This window comes from Staurois parvus, unplaced genomic scaffold (assembly GCF_062004578.1).
Source record: "Staurois parvus isolate SC_StPar_1 unplaced genomic scaffold, SC_StPar_1.0 ptg000665l, whole genome shotgun sequence".
Classification (NCBI taxonomy): Eukaryota; Metazoa; Chordata; class Amphibia; order Anura; family Ranidae; genus Staurois; species Staurois parvus.
Window position 1 is genome coordinate 425,278 of NW_028318461.1, and position 16,064 is coordinate 441,341.

Sequence of the window (16,064 nt, forward strand, 5' to 3'; positions counted from 1 at the left end):
TAGGTCAGGTGATTAAAAAAAAGCCACTACTACATCACTGCTACTGCATATAATAATTCTTATAGGGAATGCTACAGAAGACTTCATAACTAAACAAAATGATCCTTATTTGCTAAATGAAAGGTTTAAAGAAAAACCCACTCATACACCCCCTACACAAAACACTAAACATTTAATACATTTGTGAAATTCCTTACGGTTGAAGAGAAAAGTCTAATTGAATTTTCAGGAAGTCAACAATGTATGCTCTGCCAAGGAGAAAGTGTAACACCTGGGATTCCATCATATCCTTTCCTCTGAGGAAACTACACTTCCCATCAATCTCATGGAATTGCAGTGAATGAGGGTGGGTCCACTAGGTCTGTACATGTTCAATGTGTGTACACCCAGCTGCCATTGCTATCCTCACATGTGATCACTCACCCTCCAGTCACAACAGAATAGGAACTAACTGCCCTGACATTCTGTTTTTAATCCCAGAATAAATATGGCCACATGCCCAGAATTAGATTGTTTATCCACTGTTATTTGCTGGAATCAAATATTGGAATTCTTCTTTCTATTTTTCTAACAGACGCCGCTGCTTGTATGCTTCCATGTGATCACATTCCTGGCCACAACACAACAGAAACAAAGCTCCATTCACACAGGGCGTTTCAAATTGCTGGTGGAATGGCTGTGATTCTGTCTGTGATTTGAAAATGTGCTGTGAAAATGTGAAAACGTGCTATTGCTTGTTCAGGTGCAATTCATTTCAATGGCACCTGAACACACTGGGCGTTTTTGCCTGTGATCGCAGCACATTTTTCCGCACAACAAATGCATTTTGCTTCAATTTTACCTGGGATTTTGCCACAATTTTACTTGTGATTTTGCATACGATTTTGCTGTGTTTTTACCCATGACATGATTTTGCCACGATTTTACCCACAATTTTACCAGAATTTTACCACGTTTAGGGTGAGTTTTTTCATAGGTCAGGTGATTAAAAAAAAGCACGTGTTTTTTTAATGCATTTTTGCTGTGTTTTCAGTGCATTTCAGGCCTGGTTCTCACCAGTGCAGTTTGCGTTTTGTCCGTTTTTGCTTTTCTTTTGCACACACATTTTTGAGGAGTTTTTTTTATGCGTTTTGCTAATTTTTTTTTTTTTTCCAGCCAACTTGTTACTGGGAATATTAAAAACGCAACATGTATCAAAAACATAACACGTGTGTGTTTTTAAAGTGCCTTTGCTGCATTTTCAATGCATTTCAGACCTGGTTCACACCAATGCAGTTTGTGTTTGTCTGTTTTACCGTACTTTTTGCAGTACGTTTTGCATGCACATTTTTTGTTTTGTTTTTTGACACATTGTCTTTTTTTTTTTTTTTGGCCAGCTTTTTGTTGGGCTAATTAAAAATGCAAAACACATCAAAAACGTAACATGTATGCTTTTTTGCTGCATTTTCAATGCGTTTCAGGCCTGGTTCAGAAAATTGAGCCTGCGTTTTTAATCTTACCAGCAACAAATTTGCCAAAAATTTTTTTTCAAAAGACACACATACAAAAATGCAAAACACACTGCAAAACTGATACAACACAAACTGCATTGGTTTTTGTTTTTTTATGAACCAGGCCTGAAATGCATTAAAAAAGCAGCAAAAATGCATAAAAAATGCACATTACATTTTTTATCTGTTTTGCGTTTTTTAATCTGCTCGACAACAGGGCAAAACATGCATGCAAAAACACAGAACACACTGCAAGGAATAGAATAGAAGGAGGAAAGGAATACGGAAAGAAAAGGTGATGCCAACTAGGGAGGAAAGGAAAGAACCACACAACACTCCCCCAGAAAAAGACCAAAGGATCTCACCGCCTCCCATCAGTCGATCGAAAAGACTCCAGATTTGTGGAGTTCAAGCTATACGATCACCTTACCAATTGGAGAAGGTCGATTTATATTCAGTTTGAGATTGATACTGAAGCCAACACATCCATGTTTTATGAAAGTGTGTGATCCTCTCCTGCAAGACATGTATCAGCTCCTCCATGGCCAGGATTTTTTCAATACGCCTGAACCACTCAACCACCATGGGGGCGTGGTCCACACGCCAGTAGACAGGGATGTACAATCTAGAAGCATTTATCATGTACATCGCTAGGGACTTACACAATCGTTTAGGTAACCCAGAGTGGTGTAACAAGAACTGCGCAGTTTGTGTTTGGGCATGGTCAACAGGGCAAAACTGAATCTATGAGCTTTCTTGCGCCATACAAACTCTAGCATTGCGCGTTTCGGGGAAAAGAAAAAAAAGCCGCCGGTAAGGCTATAGGGACAGTTTGGAAGACATATAAGAGACGAGGTAATACTTTCATTTTAAGAATGGCTGTTCTGCCAGACCATGAGTAACATGATCAATCCTATTCGCTGAGATCCCAAACTATGGTGGATAAGAGTTTTGGGAAATTTAAACTTGTAAAAGTCCTGCAGGTCTGCAGGTAGTTGGATTCCAAGGTATGTTATGATATCTTTTTTCCAAGTAAAAGGAAAGTTGCGCACACAGTAGGTCATCTCATCGCCTGGCAAGGATATGTTAAGGGCATGGGATTTGAAGTAATTAATAGATAAATTGGACAGGGACTGGAAATGCTCCAGTGCCCGTAGGAGTTCTGGCAAGGCAGAGCGAGGTTCAGTCAGAAACCACAGTATGCCGTCAGCGAAGGTGGCTAGTTTCACCTCTCCCTTTTGAGTTCAAACCCCCCGTATCAAAGGGTTGGCGCAAAGGGACCGAAGGAAGGGCTCTAAGGTGAGAATAAAAAGGATCGGTGAAAGCGGGCATCCCAGACTCGTGCCGTTAAGTATGGGAAAGGGAGCTGACAGATGACCATTAGAGCCTACTCTGGCCTTAGACAATGCATACAGGGACACGATTCTCGAGTAAAACTGATGGCGTAAACCCAAGGAGCTCAAAGTCAGCTCCATGTAGTCTCAGGTTATTCGATCAAATGCCTTTTCGGCATCCAGGGAGAGAAAGAATCCCAGCTGGCATCTATCCATTAGTCAATGATGTACATTAAGAGCCTTGATGGTATTGTCCCTTGCCTCCCTGCCCGGAACAAAGCCCACTTGGTCCAATCCTATCTACCCCGAGAGAAAGGGTAAAAGCCAATTCGCCAGCATTTTTGCATACAATTTAATAACCACATTGATCAAAGATATCGGTCTATAGCTCTCTACTCGTGTGACCTTACCCGCCTTCAGAATGAGCGTAATATGGGCCTACAGCAAAGTTGATGAAGCAACAGGGAAGTCCTTGAGGGAATTAAGCGGTTTCAGAAAACGCAACGTCAAAGCAGGTTGGAAACACTTATAATATTGAGCCGAGAGCCCATCTGGACCAGGAGTCTTTCCTACTTTCATTTGCTTCAGGGCCTGGTCCAGCTCCTGTGCAGAGAGAGGGGCCTCCATGGGTTTGTTCTGGAGACAGGGCCGGCAGGCTATGTTTAGCCAGATAATTCCAGCGTCTGCGTTGTCCTAGCTCTTCCTTAAGCTCCTGTCAGAGTAGAATCAACTTAGACCAGGTCGATTGTGGTAGTGAGAGTTTGTGTGCATGTTCAAGATTAGTTCTTTCCGACATGAGATCTTGAAGCTTACGCTGATGTTCTATTTTGAGGGCCGTCTGCATAGTATAAACTCTCCCCAAATCACACATTTATATGCCTCCCATTATGTCGGGCATTTCATTGAGAGTAAAAAAAGACTGAAGATTCGGCTGCAACGTCTGTACTCTCAAGGGGTCACTGAGGAGGAAGGAGTCTAAGTGCCAGCATTTCGTTCTAAATTCCTTTTCAGGAAACGTCAAAGTCATAGAGATGGGGTGTTGATCCGAAAGGATCATAGGGTCAGTGGTAGCAGACATCAGATAATGTAAGTCATCTTGAGACCTAAAGAGGTAACCTATGCGTGAATATTACTGGTGAGGTGGGGAAAAGAACGTATAATCTTTCACAGAGGGATCTAAAACACGCCAGGACTCATGAAGCGAGAGGTCAGAAAGGCATTGCTTAATGTAGCTCAGGGCCGTAAAGGGGTACAATTCTCAAAAGAAGCCCACCTGTCTCTCATTGGGGCAATAAATGTTAGACAAAGTAACTGGACAGTGGCCAAGTTTGCCTTTTAAGTAGTAAAAATCGCCCATTAGGATCTGCCTTTCTAGCCTGGAGAGAGAACTGCAGGTTTTTAGAAAACAAGTTACCCCCCTTGGACTTGGAATCCACCACAGCTGCATGATACACCACTGGAAAACTGGAATTAGTAAGTTTGGGCACACAATCCAATCTAAAATGTGTCTCCTGTATAAACACTATGTGAGCCCTTTGCTTGTGGAAGTCATGGAGGAACTGGGAATGCTTCTCAGGAATATTAAGGCCCTTGGCGTTCACATAGAGCATCTTAAGGGAGGAGGGACGATGGAGGGTTGATCGTCCAAAGTTCCCTATGCGGTGGGGGGCTGGCATTCTCAATCCCCCCTAGCAGCAATCAACAAAAAAAAAAGGGGGGGGTAAGAGGGGAAGAAGAGAAAAAAGAGAGAGGGGGGACTGAAGAGGGGAGGGGGCCTGAAAGAAGAGAGAGAGAGAGAGAGAAGTCCCACTAGCCAGTAAGGAGAGTGACAGCAGGAACAGACAACAAACAACCGAACTGGTCCAACGGTATAAAACCCAGACCCAGAGGAGGATTCCCCGCTGGGTGAGGGTAATAAGGAAAAAAAAACACAAGTAGGATCTGAACTCCGAGGGGAGAAACCAGCATGTATATTGTATATAAAGTCAGCAACAGCACCTGGGATAAGGGAAATAAAATAAAAAGGGTAAAAAAGGAAAAGGGGACAAATCACAGATCACATAGGTCGGACAGGTAAGCGAGCACATGTACAGAAATACGGCCCTTGAAGGACCCGGTCCCACACCCACCACACCTCACCTTAGACCCCCATCCCTGAGGGTCGCATCAACACCCGTACAGCTACTGGCGCTTACGCCCCCTGGAGACGTAGGCCCCCCCCACCTCCCGACCAGAGCCCCACGCCCACAGGGAGGCCGCAAAGCAATACCCGCGCTCGAGCCCCAGAAGGGAAACTCCCCAACCAGGTCCCGAGGCCCCTACCAACGCAGTCCCCACACGGGAAGAGGGGGGGGGGGGTGAGAAGCAAACTCCTTGCTCCACCATGTCACAGAAAGGGGGCAGGCATAAAATAACATACGTAGCAATATGTATCTCAGCATAAGCTAACGGTTATGGCCTACAATTGCACACTCCGCAACCTATGCTAGGGCAAGGCATGCTAACCAACTAACTGGCATCCATCAAGAACACATAGCAAAAAAGTACTTGCCATCTCCAGGTTATACAGCATAACATAAAGTCAGATGTAAATTCCCTGGCCCCCAAGCTCAGCTGTTGCAGACCAAGGACAAAGAAGTACGGTGACGAAACACTGTGGTACTGAGAATGTAGATCAGACCGCTGACCAGCATGGAAGCGTATCAAAAGGCCATGTCCCCTCAGTGCAACGAGAAAGATGGTAGGCCCCCTGGAACAGCAAACGAGGGCAACAGGCTGGCGGATTAGGCGACCTGGTCTTCCTAACCCCCCTCCACTACCCCAGACGGCAGGCAAAGGGCAGAGTGTGCTCTATCGGAGTGGACTCGCTCGATGCCATCTAGGCAGCAGTCATCCTGCTGCCAGGTTTCGGGGAGTCGGAAGTCCTGATACCACTCCGGCACCTCCACCATAGGGATTTGAAGTGCCTCACAAAAAGACTGCAGTTCTTTCGGATTCCGAAGGACATAGGTACAGCCCCTACAGATAGCAGACAGGCTAAAGGGGAATCGCCATTTGTATGCAATTCTGTGTTCATGTAGGGCAGATGGTAAGGGCCGCAGGGCTCTTTGGTTTTGTATGGTGATCATAGAGAGATCCTGAAAAATCTGTATGGTAGCCTTATTAAAAGTTAGTAGTTCCTGCTCCCTAGCCCTCTGCACCACTTCCTCTTTCAGACGGTAGCTCACAAAACAACAAATCACATCCCGTGGTAGGTCTGTATCTCTCCGTCGGTGCATGAGTGCTCTATATATTTGCTCCAACTCTACCAAGATGTCCCGAGGCCCCTCTAGGAGATCATTGAAAAGCATCTGCAGAGCGCATGGTAGTTGGTCATGCTCCACAGTCCAGATCCTCAATGTGTTTCTGCATAGCGATTGAATGTAGATTATGGCGACCGGTCATTTGGCGCAGGTCCGTAATGGCAGAGTCATGTTGCCCGACTGTGTTCTCCACCGCCTCTATTTGGGCCGCCACAGAATGTAAATCGGATTTGAGGACGGCATTGGCCGCCAAAAAGGTCTATTTGATGTCTGGCAATACCCTGAAGATCCGACATCTTTTGTTGCATAAGTGAGAGGAGTGATGAATCACTTGCCACATTGCGGTCTGTCACAGGAGAGTGTCTAGGAGAGGCCGAGGCGGCCGCCCCGCCCTGAGGCAGGCCCGAAGATCAGCCCGAGCAGCCCTGCGGCGGATCAAAGGATTGCTAGCAAAAAAATCTCTGGTAAGTTGAGCCCAAGTTCGGAGTGGGGCGTCTTAGTTGCGGGAGGGTACCTTCCATCGCTTAAATATCCCGAGATAGAAGCTGGAATCTTCCGTCAAAGTCAGTGCTCCACTAACATGAGGCCATCTTCAGCTACGCCCCAATTTCTTTTATTTTAACTTTCAATGATAACGCTAAACAGGACAAATAGGACGAATCTCCCTAACGGGCGCAGACAACAATAAAAACTTAAAGGTTCTAATGCCTCTCCATTCCATTCAAACTAAAAAAAAAAAAAGTTGACTTTAGTTATACTTTGATTGTTTCAATGAAACAGTATAATCATACAGGTTATAGCAAGAAAGAGCTAAGGGAATGAGAAAAAAAACCCAAACCAACTCCACATGCAGCACAGTAAAGCCTTCTTAAATCAGAAAGTTTTTACTTTACATTACATATTAGATATCTAAAAAATAAGAGGATAACTCCTTATTTCTAGAGTGTGGGTGGAGCAGTGGAAATCATTCCTTTATGCCCCATCAACCAGGTGCACATTTAGAACTGTGGTGTACAGTGCAAATGTAGCCTAATGTTATGAAGTCGTTTGTTCTAAACTGTTTAGATCAGTTTTAGGGTTTTTGGCCATCACCAGTACATGGCTTCTAAGGAATAGGACTTGAAACACAGTGAGATGGTAATGTTTAAAGTGATCCAACCATTCTTTCATTTTGCTAACATATCTAACAGTACAAGACTTTTTTTACTCCCTTATATAATGTCTAAGATTTTTAGATAGCAGCTATGTCAAAATTTGAAATTGAATCAGTGAGTCTGATTAAATACAGTGACATTTCTCCTTTCCGATGTTTTTTTTTTTTTCATCTAATTGATCTTGAGAATTTTTTAAAAGCTCAGTTTCAGTCTAATGTTAATGTATAGCTTTGACTAGCACATCAGAGGCATTAGGAATTGAAGATCTGTAAATTTAATTACATTGACTTACCTCTTTCTTTTTTTTTTGCAGTTACTGAACCTGAGAAATCTGTGATTGTTAGGAAGTTTCTGATGGAATTAAATCGAGCTGTATGTATTGAGTGCCCAGAGTATCAGATTCCCTGGTTCCATGACCAAGTTTCTCAACAGCTGCAATGGAGAGGTGAAGTCTTGCAAGAGTCTGTTGTTTAACCAGTTGCTGTTTGCCCTATAGCAGATTTACTGCTACAGGGTGAACTTCCAGTGCAAAATCACATATATAAACATGATCCGTGTTACCGGCATGTTCACAGCCTCGATCACGCACCAGACCTAGGCCAGTGATGTGTGTGATGTGGCCTGGACCTGCTGATTGGTTGTACCGAATTGGAGATCATCCCGTGCCTGTGTTTACAGAACACTGGCACAGGAAATGATGCAATCTTCTCTCTGGAGCACATTCTGTTCCAGAGAGAGAAGAAAGCAGATCACTCTTCCAGTCAAAGCAGCACACTGACACAGTAAAAGCACAGCCAGGCCACATTTAACCCCTTGTTTGTCCCCCAGCTAACCCTTTCACTGCCTTGTCACCAGTATTATTAGTATAGTATGCAGATTTTTTTTTATTGATCACTGTATTGTGACAGGCGACTTCAGATAGTGTCAGCACAAGTTAGCTTCCCTCCCTGATAGCGTCAGATTGTCCGTCACTCCATTACTATCACATTTAATCCTTTGATTGCCAGGAACATGCTCACATGTACACTATAAACTTCTATTGCTAGTATAGTGTCTGAATGAATCAATATCTTTGAACAGATCAACGTTCACAATAGTATAGCGTCCCCAAAAATGCTGCGTTGGCAGGATCAGCCCTGACACCTGCCAGCATCTGCAATTGGCCCCTCTGTCAGTAGATCCCTCTATTTTGATACATTACACACAAAATTGCAGCATTGGCAAGATCACGCCTGATCTCTGCTAGCACTTGCAGGTCATTTTTTTTTGTAGCAGTTCAAGCAGTCCCTGTCAGGTGCTCTTTTTCCTGTGAGTCACACTAGGTACCTATAAAATGTTCAGTGAAAGGTACACTAGTAAAGAGGCCTACAGGATTCTGATGTAAAAAAGGAATGAAAGAAGGCGCCACTGAGTGCAGACCATTAATATTTAATTGTAAACAATGGTGTAAATGAACACTCACATTTTAAAAGATAGATTAAGGCACATCTGTAGTCCAGTGCAATGGTATCCAGGAGCGAAAGATGTGACCGGAAAACCACTGTGTACTGCGGTGGAATGCAGGTGGAGCGCAACGTACGGCATAACTACGTCATCAGAAAATAAGCAACTACGTTTCAACGACACCAACTCACCCCATGTATACAGGAATCACCAGCAGCCTTAGTACATCCTGGTCTTTTACATACCAGCCACCAAGAATTCAAACAAAGGCCCGTAGAACCTATAGTGTCCTTCTGGATGTGCTTGCAAATGTTGATTGGCAGCCCACAAATTCTGCAGTACCCGTACTCCCCCCCCCCCCCCCCCCCCTTCATAGTCCAACCTGGAATTCCCGGTGGAAACAGCAAATGTAACTACTCCCATTAATTTTTTGGAGCTGTTTTTTGTGTAAGATCTGGATTGATTGTGGACCAAAGCAATTTATATGCACCGCAATTTATCGCCGCCAACCCAAATTCAAACCTTGCCAGACAATTTGCATGGAAATCTATTATGGTTTCTGAATTTAAAGTTTTATTGGGCCTAACCCTCAACATGGGCATTACTAAAAAGAATGAGTCCAGGGTCATATTGGTCCACAAACCCGATTAATTATGCCCGTGTACTTTGCTACCATGGCCAGGCATAGATATAATACGATTTATGCATTTCAGTGACAATACACTGTCATCCTCGGGGTGACCCTGAATATGATAGGCTCCACAAAATTCGGCCTCTCGTAAATCACCTTAACCAGAAATTTGCAGACATACAGTTGTGTCCAAAATTATTCAACCCCCAATGCTGTAAAGGGGTTTAGGGACTATAGTGTACATTTGGAATTGTATTCAGAATCAAATCCTACAAGGACGTTGTAACTACCCAAATGCAACTAAAATGACATCAATTGTTTATGTAATACAGTAGTAAATGGTTCTTATGTGGTTTCTTCATTGCCACAATTATTCAACCCCTTAAAGACTACCACTCTGAAGAACAGAGGTTCATACAGGTGCTTTCCATCAGGTATTGAAAACACCTGTGGATGTCACCGAGCAGCAATCAAGCATAATAAGCACCAATTAGGCAGCTTTAAAATGACTGTGATACTCAGCTCCTTCTAGACATTTACTGGTGTGGTTACAAACATGGTGAAGGCAAGAGAATGGTCCAGGAAGACAAGAGAAGAGGTGATTTCTCTTCACAGGAAGGGCAATGGCTATAAGAAGATTGCAAAGATGTTAAACATACCAAGAGACACCTTAGGAAGCATCATTCGCAAATTCAAGGCAAAGGGCACTGTTGAAACGCTACCTGGTCGTGGCAGAAAGAAGATGCTGACTTCGACTGCTGTGCGCTACCTGAAGCGTAGAGTGGAGAGAAGTCCCCGTGTGACTGCTGAGGAACTGAGAAAAGATTTGTCAGATGTGGGTACAGAAGTTTCAGCCCAGACAATAAGATGCACACTGCGTAATGAAGGCCTCCGTGCCAGAACTCCCAGGCGTACCCCCTTGCTGTCTCCAAAGAATAAGAAGAGTCGACTGCAGTATGCCAAAAGCCATGTGGACAAACCACAAAAGTTGTGGGATAGTGTTCTGTGGACTGATGAAACAAAATTAGAACTGTTTGGGCCCATGGATCAACGCTATGTTTGGAGGAGGAAGAACAAGGCCTATGATGAAAAGAACACCTTGCCTACTGTGAAGCATGGTGGAGGGTCAATCATGCTTTGGGGCTGTTTTGCTTCTGCAGGTACAGGGAAGCTTCAGCGTGTGCAAGGTACCATGAATTCTCTTCAGTACCAGGAGATATTGGATGGAAACGTGATGCAGTCCGTCACACACCTGAGGCTTGGGAGACGTTGGACCTTTCAACAGGACAATGATCCCAAGCATACCTCCAAGTCCACTAGAGCATGGTTGCAGAGGAAAGGCTGGAACATTTTGGAGTGGCCATCGCAGTCACCAGACTTAAATCCGATTGAGAACCTCTGGTGGGACTTAAAGAAAGCAGTTGCAGTGCGCAAGCCTAAGAATGTGACTGAACTGGAGGCCTTTGCCCATGAAGAATGGGCGAAGATACCCGTAGATCGCTGCAAGACACTTGTGTCAAGCTATGCTTCACGTTTAAAAGCTGTTATAACTGTAAAAGGATGCTGTACTAAGTACTAAGATTGAATGTCACTTGGGGGTTGAATAAAACTGATAATGCTGTGAGCACAGAAAAGACATTTGTGGTTATTTCATTATAACTGTTATGTTATATTTGTCTGACCTACAAGTGCCTCTTTAATGTAAATGTAAGCAAGATGACTGAATGATCAAAAGCAATGTCAAACTGGCCAAAACACTCAATTTCAGTGGGGGTTGAATAATTTTGGCCACAACTGTATATACAGTGTACCTTAGTTTTACAAACAGCTCGGTTAATGTAATTTTCGGTTTACAAATGAAAATCCATTGAAAATAATGCCACGGTTTACAAATTTTTTACAATTTTTTTTTGCAATACGAAGTGCATGTCGGTGCCAATTTTTAAATGCAATTGTTGGTTTTTTTTGTCTTCACTATAGCTCACAGAGCTGTCACTTTCCCCGGAGCGAAAGAAAGCTTTGTTTCTTTTAGGAAACTAAAAGGAAACATTGCTTCTTTTAACTTGGGGAAATAAACTAAAAAGAAACTTTCTCTTTTAGCTGGGGAGAAAGTGACAGCTGAATCTCTGAACTATAGTGAAGAAAAAAAAAAAGCGGTAATTACATTTAAAAACCGGCACCATACTAATTAAAAAAACGGCGTGAGGTTCCCACCTCCCATCCATACCAAGCCCTTCGGGCCTGTTATGGATTTGAGGGGAACTCCCACGCAAAAATTTTAAATGGCATGGGGGTCCCCCCCCAAATTCCTACCAGACCCTTATCCGAGCATGTAGCCTGGCAGGTCGGGAACGGGGGGGGGGGGGGACCATATCAGGCCACATGCCCTCAACATGGGAGGGTGCTTTGGGGCATGGGGGCTCCCCTCCCCCCAAAGCTCCTTGTCCCCATGTTGATGGGCCTCTTCCCCACAACCCGGGCCGGTGGTTGTGGGGGTCTGCAGCCAGGGGGCTTATCAGAATCTGGAAGCCCCCTTTAACAAGCCCCAAAATCACGCCCCCCCCCCCCCCCCCCATGTGAATGAGTATGGGGTACATGATCCCGATACTCATTCACAAAAAACAAAAAGTGTAGTTGAAAAAAGACAGGACACGGTCTTTGGCAAGTCCTTTATATAAGTCCAATCTTGGTGTGATCAGATATTTAAGGGCAGAAGAGAGATCTAGAGTCTAATAGACCCCAGATTTCTCAGAAAAGATTACCTGTCACTGCCTATTGCTATCACATGGGATATTTACATTCCCTGTAATAACAATAAAAGTGATTAAAAAAAAAACTTAAATGGACAGCATAAAAAAAAGAAGAGAAAAATTAAAGCACCCTTGCACACAAAGGCATACACAAGCACCGGCCCTGTGTCAGTATGTAAACAGCAGTTGCACCATGCATGTGAGGTATTGCCACAAACGGCAAACCGAGATTATAATTCTAGCACTAGACCTTCTTATGTAACTGAAGTGGTGACCTGTGAAAGCTTTTAAAGTGTCGCCTACGGGTATTACAAATTTCCGTAATCTGGCGCTGTTGCATGGGTGCGCACAATTTTAAAGCATGTCATGTTTGGTATCCATTTACTTGGCATAACATCTTTTATATTTTATCAAACAATTGGACAATATAGTATATTATAAAATCTCTGCGCAAGTACTGTGTGAAAACTGCAGCACCCACCATTTTATTCTCTAGAGCCTCTGCTTTAAAAAATATATAAAATGTTTGGGAGCTCAATGTAATTTTGTAGCAAAATATACAGATTTTTTTTTCATGTGAACAAATGTCAGAAAAGTGTCAGAAAAGGCTTGGTCTTCAAGTGGTTAGAAGAGTGGGTAATGTGTGGCACAAGCTTCTAATGCTGGGCATAAAATGCGAGGATAACATCCCGAGTATAGGGTTACCACATGTGAGAGACTTTGGCATTCTTGCATTCAGGACCCCAAAATCCAATAAGCACCTTCAAGCTTTTAAAGGGCTTTATTTCCTCATGACGCTTAGTGACTATCGCAGTTTTGGGGACCCTGAAATGCCACAATAGTGCAAAACCTCCCAAATGATCCCTTTTTGGAAAGTAGACACTCTAAGGTATTTGCTAAGAGGCATGGTGAGCATTTTTCAGATCTCGTTTGTTGCCACAAGTTTTTGGAAAATTAAGAAAGAAAACAAAAATGTATTTTTCAAAACCTTGTGACAAAAAATTAGATCTGCAAAATATTCACCATGCCATCTCTTATTAAATTCCCTGGGGTGTCTACTTTCTAAAAATGGGTCATGAGTTGGGGATTGTGCTCTATTGGTATTACAGGGCCTCTGAAACTGTGATAGGTAATGAGGAAGTGAAATGAGGAAATTATGCACCTTCAGGCTTTCAAAGGAGTCATTGGATTTTGGGCTTCTGTATGCGGCTAGGCTCCCAAAAAGTCTCACACATGAGGTATCCCCATACTCATGAGAAATAGCAGAATATATTTTGGGGTTTAATTCCAAATATACCCATGGTATGTGTGAGCAATAGACCATTTAAATGACAACTTTGTGTAAAAAAAAAAAGAAAAAATAATTTTGTAAATTTCCCAAAACTTGTGGGAGAAAAATAAATCTTCCATGGACTCAACATTCCTCTCAGCAAATAGCTTAGGGTATCTAATTTCCAAAAAAGGGTGATTTGGGGGGTGTTTGTACTGCCCTGGCATTTTAGCACTCAAGCAATGTACTAGGCAGTCAGAAAGTAAAAGCAAAAAGAAAGCTTTATTTGTGTGAAAAAAGGATATATATTTTGTTTGGATACAGTGTCACATTACAGCACATTTACCAGTTTAACCAATAGACGCCCGGCCAATAGTCATTTGGCGGCCGGAAAAATACATTAGATTTCTGGGTGGACGCCATATGGCGTACTCCCGGGCATGCGCAGTTTGTGCACTTGCAGAGCCGCGCAGCGGCGTGATCTGTCACCGGCCATGTACCTCGGACACGGCCAGTAACAGATCTGAGTACCGGCCCCTGTTGCCGGTACCATGTGACCTGCTGTGACCAATCACAGCAGGTCACATGACAGTTGTATACAATGGATGGCTTCATTCATGCCATCCATTGTATACTAGTGTCTAGCTGTGAATGGTCACGTCATGTGATTAGCTGTGGCCAAATCACAGCTAAGCACAAAATTAAAAAAAAAAAAACCCTGAATGAATCGATGTCATTCAGGTAAATGCTTGCTTATAGCAAAGTAATTCTTTGCTATAAGCAAATTGTGTAAAAAAAAAAACAAATACTGATCACTTCCCCAAAGCAGTACAATTTTACTATGGTAACATTGTACTACTTTGGTCTTTGTGAAATATGAAAAAAAATCTTAAAAAAAAGAAAAAAAATATAATAAAAATTTAAAATTAATGGAAAAAAAAAAATTATATATTTTTTTCATACATGCCAGTTATATAATGACGCTGTACTGCACTGGTGACAGTATGTAAAGAAAAATAGTGAAAATAATTTTTTAAATTTTCCGAAAAATTATGACAAAAAATACAACTTCAAAAAACTCGCCATGCCACTTATGAAGTACGGACTGTCTACTTTGCAAAAAGTGGTCATTTGGAGGATATCTGTACTGTTCTGACATTTTTGGACCTCAAGAAATTAGATTGGCCGTCAGTACTTCAGGACTGATCAATTTTCAGATCTATACCATAGTTTGTGAACTCTATAACTTTCCTACAAACTAAAAAATACATCCTAATTTGGGTTATTTTCACCACAGACATGTAGCAGAATACATCTCGGCCTAAATTTATAAAGAACAATTATTTATTTGCAAACGTTTATACCAGAAAAACAAGTTTTTTTTTCAAAATGTTTGGTCTTTTTTTGTTAATTTAGCAAAAAATAAAAATCCCAGCGGTGATTAAATACCACCAAAAGAAAGCTCTAGTTGTGTGAAGAAAATGATAACATTTTAGTTTGGGTACAATGTTGTATGACCACGCAACTGTCATTCAAAGTGTGAGAGCGCTGAAAACCTGAAAAATGGCCTGGGCAGGAAGGGGGTAAAAGTGCCCTGTATTGAAATGGTTAAGTAATGCAGCGCCGTATAGCAAAAAATGGCCTGGTCAAGAAGGGGGATAAAACTTCCAGGAGGCCAAGTGGTTAAAGAGAAGCAGTGACAAGGATATGGGCTGCAGTTAGTTTAAGTTCCTTTTAAGTACAGTATTTGTGAGTTATCTAAATTAATTTATGATCCAATATGTTAATCTGGCCAAACACACTACAGTCTTAGTGTAAAATCTCTTGAATTTATCAACATCTAGAGGCCCTACCAGATGGACTATAAATTTAAAAGGTATTGTTTGGGTATGCCACTGCACTACTAGCTATTACTAAACCTAAATGGGATTGTATGATCAGATTGTGAAGTGTGTGGCCAGCTTAGGTGCATGAGGTTGATGGGATCGCAGCTGTCAGATTTCAATCTTGAACTGTATGTTAGTAAATTTTTCTGTGATAGTTTTGCATTGCGTAGGGAAGGGTCTGTGTCCTGTTGGCGAGACTCCTCTTCATTTCCTCTGGATATGCAACTGAAGCTGAGAAGATATTAGAGAGTAGTCACAGGAACAGGTGTCGCCATTGGAAGATTTCCCCTCACTTGTTTTGTTGGCAATTCTAAAATTTTGAATTTCTTATGACTATCTGCCTTGGTGGCAATGGTCACCTGGAGAAATGGAGATGGTGAATTGACCTAGGAGTGACACAGACAGCAAAAAAACATTTCATATCGAAGGACTGTTTCACACCAATATGTTTTTTGGTGCTTTTTGCAGAAAAGCACTACAATCCATTTAACATTGTTTCCTATGCAACACGTTCACATCTATGCATTTTTTAGCTGCTACATTTTTGGAAAGGGTCAGGGAATTTTTAAAATGCAAAATGGTGCATTTTTGGTTCAGTAGACTTCAATGGAAACGCTGCAGAAAAGCCTGTAGTGCTTTTTTACATGTTTTTGATACATTTTTTAATCTTCCCAACAAAAAATTGTTACTCAAAAAAAAACAAAACATGAAAAAACACAAACCAAAAGCACTGCAGAAGCAGATCAAAAGCAAACTGCATAGGTGTAAACCAGGCCAAAACCATCCATACTCTAGCCAAAACAA

General features: G+C 42.4%; 1 protein-coding gene across 3 annotated transcripts in view; it reads left to right on the plus strand.

Moving 5' to 3' along the window:
* FASTKD1 (FASTK mitochondrial RNA regulator 1) overlaps positions 1-16,064 on the plus strand; it is a 92,402-nt gene that overhangs the window by 59,517 nt on the left and 16,821 nt on the right. For all 3 annotated transcript variants that reach the window (XR_016305810.1, XM_089651879.1, XM_089651880.1), the window contains one exon: positions 7,594-7,725. Coding sequence is in view for 2 of the 3 variants with exons in the window: in XM_089651879.1 (XP_089508005.1) it covers positions 7,594-7,725 (132 nt within the window). In the remaining variant the exon portion in view is untranslated. The remainder of the gene's footprint in view (positions 1-7,593; positions 7,726-16,064) is intronic.